Source organism: Protopterus annectens, chromosome 2.part0, assembly GCF_019279795.1.
Source record: "Protopterus annectens isolate FY-2018-M chromosome 2.part0, PAN1.0, whole genome shotgun sequence".
Classification (NCBI taxonomy): domain Eukaryota; kingdom Metazoa; phylum Chordata; order Ceratodontiformes; family Protopteridae; genus Protopterus; species Protopterus annectens.
In genome coordinates this window covers 952,089,627-952,102,617 of record NC_056728.1, presented here as the reverse complement: position 1 = coordinate 952,102,617, position 12,991 = coordinate 952,089,627, and the positions used below count along the sequence as shown (strand labels likewise).

The 12,991-nt window shown below is 35.2% G+C and overlaps 1 protein-coding gene across 1 annotated transcript in view; it reads right to left on the bottom strand.

Annotated features, from left to right (window-relative positions):
• ADAMTSL1 (ADAMTS like 1) overlaps positions 1-12,991 on the bottom strand; it is a 4,128,157-nt gene that overhangs the window by 2,953,022 nt on the left and 1,162,144 nt on the right. The window contains exon 4 of the mRNA XM_044061207.1: positions 12,351-12,587. Coding sequence (XP_043917142.1) covers positions 12,351-12,587 — 237 coding nt within the window. The remainder of the gene's footprint in view (positions 1-12,350; positions 12,588-12,991) is intronic.

Genomic DNA, 12,991 nt, shown 5'->3' with positions numbered 1-12,991 from the left:
AATTGTTTCTAGTGTGAGATGCTGCAAAACTATCACAGTTAGTAGTTCTCTGTGGTTTAGAAAGGATAGAGCGTTATCTAATAATAAAACTATATATCTTTATTCCTTAGTAGGAGGTGCAACTCAGTACATCTGGGATCAAAAGAACAAATAGGTTGTATGTTGGCCTGTCTTTTTTGTAGTGCCAAAGGCTACAGACAGAGGAAGTCTTTGTGGTTATACCCAATTTACTGCACCAAGATCAACTCATTTCAAAGTCATTTTGTAGGGAAAATTAAAGTTGTTGTGATGACTTATGAGCTTTAGTGAGGACAATACCATCTGTATATGTGCTAAAATGTAAATGTAGTAAGTCCCAATGTAGACAATTTATATAAAGAGAAAAGTCAAGTGGTCCTAATGCATTGCCTTATGGGATCCATGAGTGAGGAAATTAGTAGATGAACAGCATTCATATTTTGCAAACATGAATGTCCTATCAGGTAGACAGCTTTTAAATCAAATGTTAATGTTGGTTGAAATGCCATACTCATTCATTTTATCCAGTAAGAGAGCATGGTTGACAGTTTCAAAAGCATTTTTTAAATCTATAAAAATGTCTCCAGATAATAAGCCATTCTCCATATTGGAATATATGTATACAGCTAATGTAACATTAGCAGTCACAGCAATACAGTTACTGCAAAAAAATATATATATATATATATATATATATATATATATATATATGTTATTCCACCATTAAGAGGTTATATTTTAGAAAAAATTTGTCCATAGAAACGTTTTTCAGGTATTTTAGTTAAAACACAATTACTAGCAAGTACTGTAGTCTCTGACAATTGAAGGTGAGGAAACATTAGGCAAAAGAATTATGGCATCATGTTTGAAATTGGAAAGTATCTTCTCTGCTGCCAAAGTTAAGTTATATAGTAGTTAAGGGGCTTGAGAGGAAGGATGCATCTTAAGAGTATGGTATAACTAAAAGAACTGTGGGTTCTAATTTATTCTATGACAGATGCAGTTCAAGTGAGTCTTCACAGAAAACTAATGTCCTGATGACTGAGATACATTCAAAGTTCCTTCATAACCTAAGAGGAAGCACCCAATGAAGAATTAGAAGCTTGCAATCATAAAAGGTCACCACTTTAAAGAGTATGCAGTGACTTACTGAAGAATCCTGAAATGCAACAATAGCCACATGACAAACTGCATTGATTCTCTGAACTGCATGCAAATGACCATGCACAGCAGCATGTGCATATGTCGTTCAGATGCAGGTATTAATTATGAAGGTTGTGTCAGGGGCATACAGTTCCTCAGTTGCTGCTGATGAAATAAGTGATGCAGTCAAGTGTCTGTTAATGAATGGGTAGAAGATCAGAACGGAGAAATATTTGGAGTATAGGCACTGCATGTCTGGCAGTGATAAAGAGGTTGGAAAATCATGAAGATGAATGTGGAATGTGGACTGTGACAGACATATGGTTCTTACCTAGTTTTTATATACCTTATTCTATAAAGTGATTAAAGATAAAAAAATACTGGAGGACTGAGGGGACAAATTCTTTCTTAAAGGTTACAAAGTAACAATACCAGTATATATTCTTTCTTTACATATGTTGTAATAGCCAAGTTTTTAATTTTATACAGCTCCAAAAGGCAGTAACTGTGCGTTAAATTAAAATTGAGAACTACAAGACAAGAAATGCACATAAATGGCAACCATTAAGCACATAAAGAGACCCAAATAATGGAGCAACTAATTTTATTTAAGTAGGTAAAAATAAACATCCAGTTGAGCTTATAGCGTTCACCCTACTCAATATAAGGAACTGTTCAGAACTAAACTTTTTATTTAATTAAACTAGAATATATACAACTCATGATGTAATTGGAGTCACATGATAAACTCTATCCCAATCCATTTAAAGTGACATTGCCAATATTTAATCTGAATTTCAATAACAATTTATGTATGAAATATTAAATGTCAATATTTACAAAACATTTACATTCATTCAAATACACTATAAATATTTAAAAAATTGTTTCATAAAAATATTTGACAAAAAACAAAGTTAAATATATAAATGCCAACCACAACCCATAAAAATGGATTAAAAATTCTATTTATTTACAATTCTGCTGCTGTCAGTTTTAAAACAGGTAAAAAGGATATATAGTCATTTAGTCATGGGGGATGGCTAGCTCTCAGTTTTAATTCCCAATATAATTCTTTGTACTCAATCATGTTCTGCCAAGAACCACCCAAGGATTCACATTTATTTTTTCTGAAATAGCACAATAACATATTTTATATGCCTTACAAGACCTCTTGTGTCTATTTAATGCATTCTTAGCATGTCTTCTCATGTTGTCGTAATAATGTTTATATATACGCTTCTTAAACAATATCTCTGTCTTTCCAATATAAAAAGAAGTTCAAGATCCATACTAGTAGTATATACAATACTCATTGTATTACAATTGACAAATTTTTGGTGTTTTTAAGAATTAATGCCTTTTTCAAGATGTAGTTCTTCTTGTTCAAGAATAAATTGATATTGATTACACAAACCACATTTTCTTGTGTCCTTTCTCCCTGACTTGGGGCACCCCTTGTATTTGCTCTTTTTAATACCTTTTTAATATTGTCCACTTTTTTATGTACAAAATATGGCTTCCCCCAACAACTTTTTACATCTTCACTAATAGTAAAAATGCTCCATTTTTTTTCCTAATTGTGTCTTTTACCTTAGCTGACTTCAAATTGTACTACTAGGGCTTTCTTAAAGTCTTTGTTAAAATCATTATTAGTTCATAACCAATTTTGACCCTTTTACCCATACCTCTTCTGTTGTTCTCATCTGTAACTCGTTCTTTACCTACCAGTGGTTGGTGACAACCACCCCACCCTTTAAATATAATATCACTGATTTCCTTAACCATATTTTATATAACCTCTGTCCACAAACATATTTTCTAATATCCTGAACTCCTTTAATAGTAAATGCTTTTCAGATATCATAATGGCCAACTTTAAAAACTGCCCCCTAATTAAGCTTTTTTTAAAGCTGTGTTGGGGGCAGCTTGTATAATGAAGATACATATTTGAAAAGTTTGGCTTTCTATAGATAGTTGGCATAAATCTTGATTCTGTTTTTATTGTTGTCATACTGAGATAATTAATTTGATAAAAATAATGAACATAGGTGAATGTAAAAAATCCAGTATTTTTCCAAACATTCCAAAAATAATGGGATGCATTCCTCTGTTCTATTCCATAAAATAAAAATGTCATGCAAAACACATGCATACATTTGCAATATTTAAAGAATTTTGATGTGAACAGATAGTTTTTCTTCCACATGTGTGCATTACTAGGATAGCAAATATAGCAGAGAATGCTGAACTCAGAGCAACTCACTTAACTTGCTTCTATAGTTCACCCTCAATATTATATCCATAAAGTCCAAAACTAACTGGACTTGTCTGTCAGTTAAAAATTCACATGCAATAAGGACCTTGTTAAAAAAATTCCAATCCTGTATCCCTGGGTATTATCACTAAATCAAATCACTACATCAATAGTTAAAAATCTGATATTTTTATCCCAGACATGAGGTTTGAATCTACTTTAAAGAATCCCAGAAGTCCTTCAAAATGTGGGGAAAATACCCCAAAATAAGTTTTAAAATCCTGTCTACACATACACTTAAAGGGTGTGTGTTGGACCCCTGGGCTGCCACTATCAGTCTAAATGGTGTTTTTGATATATTCTTATGTACCTTGGGAATTCTGAAAATTTCTGGAATAACAGATGTGGAATTAAATAAAAAATTAAACAAACAGGTTGGGCTTGAACCTTGTAATAAACAATCATCTAGATACAAGTCAATTCCCCTGTAAGCCATATTAATTTCATTTATGGAGGTCTCCAAATACACTTCATTGTTTTGCAAAATGATAAACATTAAAGATACACAATCAATGGTATCATATATTGGAATGCCCCCACTCTTGTCAGGTTTCATTATCCAAAGGGTGTTTAAGAGGAGTCTGTTCTCTTTAATCATGTTAAAAAATATATACTTATCAACTGCGGTGGTGGTGCTGCGGTAGCGCTATCGCCTCACAGCAAGACGTTGTGCCATTCGATTCTCAGCTAGAGTGTCTTCTATGTGGAGACATGCGTGAATGGGCGTACCTTCGTTGAAGGTTGTGCTTCAGGGCTGGCAAACTCTGCACGTAAAAAATCTACTGCCAATCATTAGCGGACCGGAGTTCCGCTGCGGCGACCCCTAATCGGGAAAAGCTGAAAGAAACAATGCTTCAAAACTATGTTGTACAAATTATTTTCACGATCCTTTTCAAAGGCTTGAACAATGAGATTTAGGACAGGTATAAAAGTACTTTTCTTTTTTAACATTTCATTTGTGCAGTGTTTGTGTGGTTTATCCTTGAACTGTAGTGCCAAATTGAATTTTCTTATGAGCAACTTTAACTCTAACAGGGAATCAGCCAAATCAAATGTTTCTGAAGAGACAAATGTGAATCCTTTTTCCAAAAGGGAAAAAAATTACCATCACCTCCATCTTACTTTTGTACTGCAATTGCAGTTTCTGAAGTCCCTACAAATCAAAATAACACAATTCCCCCTCTGGAGGGATGAAAATATCAATTGCATCATCTAAGTCCATTTTGTCTCTCTTTCTCTCTCTGCCCCCCCCACTTGTTGAATTCATTTTTGATGATGCACATTTGGTTGCCTTTCCAAGCTGGAAAAATTCTGAAAATCCTCAAACTCATGGCTTTAGTTGGCAATTCTTTTGGATCTTCTAAAGAAGGGAAATTCTAAAGGATTATTAATATCAAATGCTTCTTCAAACTCTTGTGTTAGCACAGAAGCTTCATTATGACAACCCTCCTGCAAATCACCCTCGATATGCCGCTTGTTCTTAGACCCTGTTTGCTTTGGGCTATTACCATTGCTATTTCCCTGTGGTAGTGGATAGGCTGAACATGACCGATACTGTCTTTGTCCCTGAGTAGCTGTTTGCATTTTCTGTCTTTAACTATAGTACAGTATCGATTTACCTTTGTAAATACTTGATCATGGTCATCCTTGTACAGAAAATAATAAATCTTAATTTTAGCATTTAATACCTCTACTTCATTCATCAATTCAAAACCAAATACCCCATTGCGCTTAATTAATAATTCAATCAATTCAAGTCTTTGCTTATCAGACAGGTTTATCAAATTAAAATAAAGAGGGGATTCATCACTGGTACTGTTGGGGAATTTACAATGTCTAGCCCCTTTAGTACCTTTTTTGTTTTTAAACACTCAAAGAGGTAAAACTTATTTAACTGTAAGCTCCTAAGTTTACATAACTTAATTTCAAATTTGGAAATGCACATGCAGATAAAGTTTCAGTAAAATCATTATTGTCCAGTAAACAGATACAGAAAATGTCTTTGCCAACTAGTTTTTAAAATTAAATTCATACCCATGGTTACAGTATCATCTCTCCTTAAGTTGTCATTACAACGATAAATATCAATGGCATCAACAGTAGCTGTTTGTTCTCTGTTAGAAGTATGCTGCCCAATCTGTTCACTTAAATCACAAGTTGTAGCTGTTTGTTCACTGTTAAAAGTATGCTGTATGCTGCCCCATCTGTTCATTTAAATCACAAGTTGTAGCTGTTTGGTCACTGTTAGAAGTATGCTGCCCCATCTGTTCACTTAAATCACAAGTTGTAGCTGTTTGTTCACTGTTAAAAGTATGCTGTCGCATCTGTTCACTTAATTCACAAGTTGTAGCTGTTTGTTCACTGCTAGAAGTATGCTGCCCCATCTGTTCATTTAAATCACAAGTTGTAGCTGTTTGGTCACTGCTAGAAGTATGCTGCCCCATCTGTTCATTTAAATCACAAGTTGTAGCTGTTTGGTCACTGTTAGAAGTATGCTGCCCCATCTGTTCACTTAAATCACAAGTTGTAGCTGTTTGTTCACTGTTAGAACTATGCTGCTCCATCTGTTCACTTAAATCACAAGTTGTAGCTGTTTGATCACTGTTAAAAGTATGCTGCCCCATCTGTTCACTTAAATCACAAGTTGTAGCTGTTTGTTCACTGTTAGAAGTATGCTGCCCCATCTGTTCACTTAAATCACAAGTTGTAGCCGTTTGTTCACTGTTAGAAGTATGCTGCCCCATCTGTTTATCAAATTAAAATAAAGAGGGGATTCACTGTTAGAAGTATGCTGCCCCATCTGTTAACTTAAATCATAAGTTGTTTTACGGGCAGCGATTTTTGGTCAAACAATTAAATCTTCCGATACAATGTTATGGCAGTCATTTCTCACGCAATTCAATTTAACCGGTGAACATTCCTCTGTGGTCAAAGATATCTTTGTATACTAACTCATGCACATTTGACAGCCCATCATTAATGTGTACACATTTGTTGACCAAAGTTTGGGAAAGCAGTTGAATAAGTCTCATCAATTCTCTGGTTAACCTTGCCACTTCTGTAATGCTGTCACAGTTTGTTCTGGTTCATTCCATACTGTCTCCTTTCCTGAAAATAGGGACTGACTGCCATTGCCAGCTTCCATAGTGTCTGCCAAAAATACTGATACTCAAACACAGCATCAAAAGGCAGCAAGAATGCAATTAAGTGAAACCAAGAACCACAGCAAGCCAGGAAATGCACATAAATAGCAACCAGGAAGCATGTATCGAGAACCAAATAATGGAGCAACCAATTTGATTTAAGTCAGTAAAAGTAAATATAACTATCCAGATGAGCTTACAACTTTCATCCTGCACACTATAGGGACTTTTTCAGAACTAAACTTCATTTAATTAAACTAGAATATACAATTTGTGATGTAAGCTGTTCATCTACAGATTCCACATAGCATCTAATGGAGATATTAAGGTACTCAAAAAAAATTTTAATCTGCATGTACACAATTTGTGCTTAAATAAATCAGCTTGGTATTTAAAGGTATGACAGGAGAACACCTGTGTTGTTTGCCTTTTAATTTCATTGATCGCCTGTATATCTCCAGCAACCATTATATATTGTAACATAACACAGAGTTAAGGAAGATATTTTTAGATGACAGAAAGACCATTTTTGTACAAGTGCCTAATACTGGGAAAAATTGCTTACTTTCTGTGTATTTGTAATGAATGTTGAATAGAACTGTGAGGTGTTTGTACTATAAGGTGATGTTGTATACATATAAAGATTATTAACTAACTCTTTAAGGAGAATGCCTGGGGAAATGTTGTGAGTGGCTGCAGTCAAAAACCTGTGCATATTTACAGAGGTTAGATAGCCATTTTAGCAGGTATTGACAGTTGTGGGCAGGTCCTGATGCCAGGCCACCTGCACTGAAGGGGAATATCATGAAGATGTGGATGTGCCAGTGGTAAGATACATTTACTTGACAAATAGACCACATACCATGATGATTTCATTCACAAGTGAGAGATATTTCCTGTAAATATTGTAAGTATCCAGCTCTTGAAACACTTTCTTTCTCCAAACACTACTAGACCATTTTGTGTCTTGCAAAGCCAGCTGTATGTATTAATTTTTGAACAATAAACTATTTATTTTTCATGCGTTACAAATTTCAGCTGCAGGGCATGTGTGCCACCGAGCTAACATTTACTTGCAAAACTAAATGTTACTTTTTTACTGCATTCAGACTATATATATTCAGATATATAAACTTTTTATAATACACTTAATGAGCTTTACTTTCTTTTCTGGGAAAGTCAGGGCACTCAGTTTCTCTGTTTGCAGCTGTTGAAACATCTGTATGTGCATCTGTGCCCACAATCTTAGTGAATTAAGTATTTGTACTTTGATCTTTTTAGCAATGCAGTCACGTTTTTTCTTAAGCTGAGACTGGTTTACAGAACTCAAGGATATTTTCATTATTTGCTTGGCTGCACTAGCAATCTTACGTCATCAGTTACGGATTTCTAAAGACAAAATGGAAATCTAACCTCACTGAAATCATCCAATGCAAGAGGAACCATTACTCAGCAGACACAGTCAGTAATAAGTATTGCAGAACTGTAAAGTGTGCTGCTTGTTGAATCTGTAACTTCAGTAAGAGTGGATTTATCCTAACATTGTTGTTCACTTTGCACTGACTCTGTCTAACACTTTTTTAGATGGTACTGTCCTCGTTTTTTCATATCCTGTACATAATTGCTGGGTAGTGATTTGTACTTTACTGCAGCACAAGCAGCTGTTTGGCAAGCTTCACATCAAAATAAACTGGTACACTTTTATTGCTGACTGTCTGCCCCTTGTGTTGTTCCCTTTTAATTTTATTGATTGCTTGTGAATCCCCAGTAACTATTATAGGAAACAAATGCAGAGCTTGTGAATAAATCTTAGTGATCTAATTCTTGTATAGCAATTGCTTTTGAACATACTGGATGACATAAATCTTACAGGCAAATAGTGTTAACAGCCTACAGTTTCACTGTGCTTCAAATCATATGTCTTTACTCAGTCATGCATTTTGTGTAATATGTATAACTATTTATAAAAAGAATCCAAATCCAGATCCACTCTTCAAGATGTACCGGATTTACTGTTCAGAAATTAAGAACTGCTAGATCAGGCAGTAATGAATTAGAAAACTGTAAGAAAAACACATGGTGGTATAAGATTGGAAGTCCACAGCCCTTTCCCTAGCCTATTTGGTAATAGCGGCAAAATAATCCCAGAATGTTTTTAGTAGTATTAGATTCTGTCAAACCTAGACTAAATGTGTTTGTTGTAAACTGGCTGTGTCTTCTGGGTCAGAGCATGTGACATTCTTTACTATCAGCTAAGATGATAAGGGGGTTCGTTAACAGTAAGTAAGAGACTGAGGAGTTCTAAGTCATTACCTTGTCTAACGAGTCTGAAGGGGACATGTTTTTGAAGAGTACTGAGACACTGATACCTTTAGTGCCTTCATTCAATGTGGAAGGCCTGGAAGAGTGTTACACATCGAAGCCCTGTGTTGAAGGAGTGCTCTCATTTTGTTTTGAACCAGGTCTGCATGACAATGCATATGTCAATGTTTTCTAAGTAGTGAGTGCTTCTGAGAGAATGTTTTATTTGTTTGCATGCATCTGTGTGCGTGCTAAGGCTCCTAGCACCATGCAGAATAAGTTTGTTCTTAAATTAGATTCTTTAGAAGACTGGCATTGCCTAAAAAAGCACTCCAGACTGCTTGGAGATAAATCAACAATGCCACAAAACTCCATCACTAAGAAATAAAGCAAATGAAGCAGTGGTGCGTACTCGACTTTAATGGCAGACAGTCTGATTCACAGATCGGTTTCAATGCATGGCGTCATGTTTGTTTTTCATTTATACAAATATAAGATTGCCTATCTCATACGTGATAATTTAATTAAGATGTTTATTGAAAAAAATCAGCTTTTACTCTGAATATAGAGCAACCCTAAAAAAATTCTCACCAAATCTGAAAGTTATAACTGCTAATTTATGAATTGCCTGACATAAGCCCAAGGAATGTTTTGTAAGTAACTTAAAACACATCCAAAGAATACCTTTAGTTCTTCACATAGCTAAAATTAACCAAATTATCTTATCACTCTTTTTTGTCATTTTATCATCAACTGTTCTTGCATAAACTTCTCCTTTCTCTTATTTTTTTTCCTTCAGTATCTATGTGTCCCAAATATTCTATCCCCAACACCTTCTTCTTTATTGTAAATGCCATATCAGTAATGCTGTTCTTAGTATTTGTAAAACTGTAATTCTAATTAACATTTTTCTATAAGCGGTTTGTCTTCTTTGACAGATCTATTTACTTTAAAATAATAAATGCTATTTTCTTCTCGTTTTATCACCCGGGTTGCATCTGGAAAAGATCCATTGGGATCAGAATCCTATATGACCCTCTCCCCAGTAAATAATAAATAAATAAATCAGTGCATCCTTCAGACATCCCAGAAAACAATAGGCCTACTGGTACCTATAGGCACAACAAAATTAAATAAATAAATAGATAATCTGCATCACCTACACCAGAGAGTAAAGAAAAAAGCATTAGTGTATACAACTGCTGTAATAAACTAGGTATAACTTTGGAGAAGTTCTGAGAAAGGCATGTGTCATACAATATTTAACAGAAAATTACGCACAAAATGAAATATAGAGAAATACCAAGACATAGACAAGAACAAGTAATGTAAACTGAAAACAACAAAACTAATTCCAGTATAATAGCACAGCTGGCTAACAGACATACCTCTCAACTCTCCACAGTTTTATAACATATGTTTGGTCTGTTCCTCACACAATTTGTGGATTTCTGGCATATCACTAAGGATTGAATTCACAATATAATGATAGTCATTTGAGTTTCAGACCTCATATCCTTCTGAAAATGCATACTAACCCTTTTTTTCCTAGCAGCATTCTATGCTTAAAACAGCAAGCTATAAAATGTATCCCTCTATTATTTTTGCTTCATCCAGATTTCTTTTGCAAGAGGTTGAAAAGTATGCAAACAGAGCTTTTTTTGGATGTGCATCGGTTTAGAAAATCCATAAAGTACTTCCTGCATAAGCATATGTTTTCCTGGATCCAAACATTGATGCACATAAACACGACAGGACACCTTCAGCACACACCAAAGATAAATGCTGGGTGACACATATGTACTAACTGCACCACATTTCAGCTCTTCTCTTTTGGCAGCTATAGCAAACTATGGCTTTCTGGCCTACGAAGGGATTAAGCCAGTCAATCAACTGTTAGTCTTCACTAATTGCAGTTTGTGATTCTTTTTTAAGCACACTGATTTGAGATGTCAGTGTATCCTACTGTTGCCATTCTGGAAGTGGACCAGTGTTTAGTATCATTCATATATTAAACAGGGCACTAACTTACCCATGTTGAGCATGTTATCTAAATGACAGAGGATCACAGCACTGGACAGTAACCGTAAACATCGTAATTCATATTTATTACTTTTGCATCATCATTCTACTCTTCATGTGCTGTGGATGTAAAAAAACAATTGCTGCATCAGTCTATGCAGTGGAACATGTTATCTCACAATGGAAGCAAAGTCCTGCAGACCAAACTATTCTACAACTCTGTCTTGTCACATATAAGATGAGCAATACATTCCAGAGGAAAGTATTTGTCACAAGTTACCACTTCATTGTTTTAACCATGAGCATCTCTTGCAGTAGCAGAATATAAGAATTATAGGCATTACAGCAGTGTCTAGTGCCGAATCCATGCAAATTATATCCCTTTCAGATTATTTTGTTTTACAACTTAGTTCTCATTAAGAAAACAAGAACCTGTAAGAAGAACAAAAAAGTTTGGACAAACTACTGTGGTACATGAGATTTAAATGCTTCTGTAATTAAATTAACTGAAAGAGTTCAGTTATCCATCTCAGATTAAGTATGTGATAATACAACAGATATTTTCCCTTGCCTTCATATTTATAAGGGGAGCAGACTCCCAAGTCTGGAAGCAGAGATAAAGGGTGACTTGCTGCCTGAAAATCAGTAAGTGGTATAGTTAAATAGCTATGAAAAGAAGCTGTGAGTAGATTACATCACATAAAGTTGAGTCTGAATCTTAGAGGGTCAGATTCATTTTCATCTACGCTGTGTACACTAAATGTACACTAAGTGTGCATGATCTGTATACAAGAACATCTCTACCACATTTTTGTGCTTTCTAGTCACTCGAAGATTACACTAAGCATACATGTAGTCTAACCTTTGTTCTAACCTTTATGAATCCTCCTCAATATTTAAGACTGAAAAGAAAACCAGTAGGAAATCTAAAATTAGGAACAGGAAGGTGTGAGTTATGCTTGCGTTTCCTGCTCACTCAGCATGGTGTACACAGTGTAGGCATTAATTAATCCTAGGGACAATCTCTACCTGTATATAGTTTGACTCAATATAGCACATAAATAAACCAAAGGGGCTTTGAGTGAATCCTTACAGCAAATACATGTAAATTGTAGACCTTGATGTGCACAAAGACTAGTTTATATGCTGAAAAAGTAACATTTTGATCCAAAGAAAAGTATGAACCAATTTCTGTCATCACAAAATTTGTCAGATGAAGTTAGAGCACTAAAGGACTGGATTAAAACAGATTGTTATTCTGAGCACAAGTGTAAACTGAAGGTGTAACAGATAAAGGTATTAATCAGACCCCCATCTAAATGCAAATGACTAAGGTGCCCTTTGAAGGTGGGAGGACCTGCATATTTACATTAGCATTACTTCCACTGAGGCCATTCACAACTTACTTGGCATGCTCCACTGATGCACATGTCCAGTGACTCCGTGTAGCATCGTGTTCCATCCAGTACTTTTGGTGCTAGCTCAACAACAAGAGATGTCCCAGTAGCCTGGCACTTGAGTGAGCAAGGATTTTCTGGATCATTGTAAACTGGAAGCCATTCGTAAAGCATTCCATGGAACCTGACATCATTGTGTGCAGAGCACTGCTGGGCCCGAAAATCACCTACTTCTGGTGGACAATCCTAAGAAACAGGGAGAAAAAAATCATAACATTATTAAACTTGGAAGTAGACCAACATGCCCCCAGTAAAAATGTAAAATAACTTCTTCTGTTTCCCTGTAGCTGTTATACATTGGCCTTCTCCTGCTGTTATACATTGGTTTTGTCCTGGTGTCCTTCCACTATCATTTGCTGTATACCCTCCCCCCATACCTGTCCAATTTGTTTGGTTTCACTAGGGCTCACCAGGGAAGAGGGAATGGAGAGTCCACAAAAGTATTTTTTTTTGCAAAAATTTTAGAAAGCATTCTTTCCCTCATCTTAGATATTGGTATTAATAAATGGAATGTGAGAAGCATAGACAGATTACATTTTACATGGGCTTTTTCAATGCTATAAATAAATTTACTCAAGTGCTCATATCTA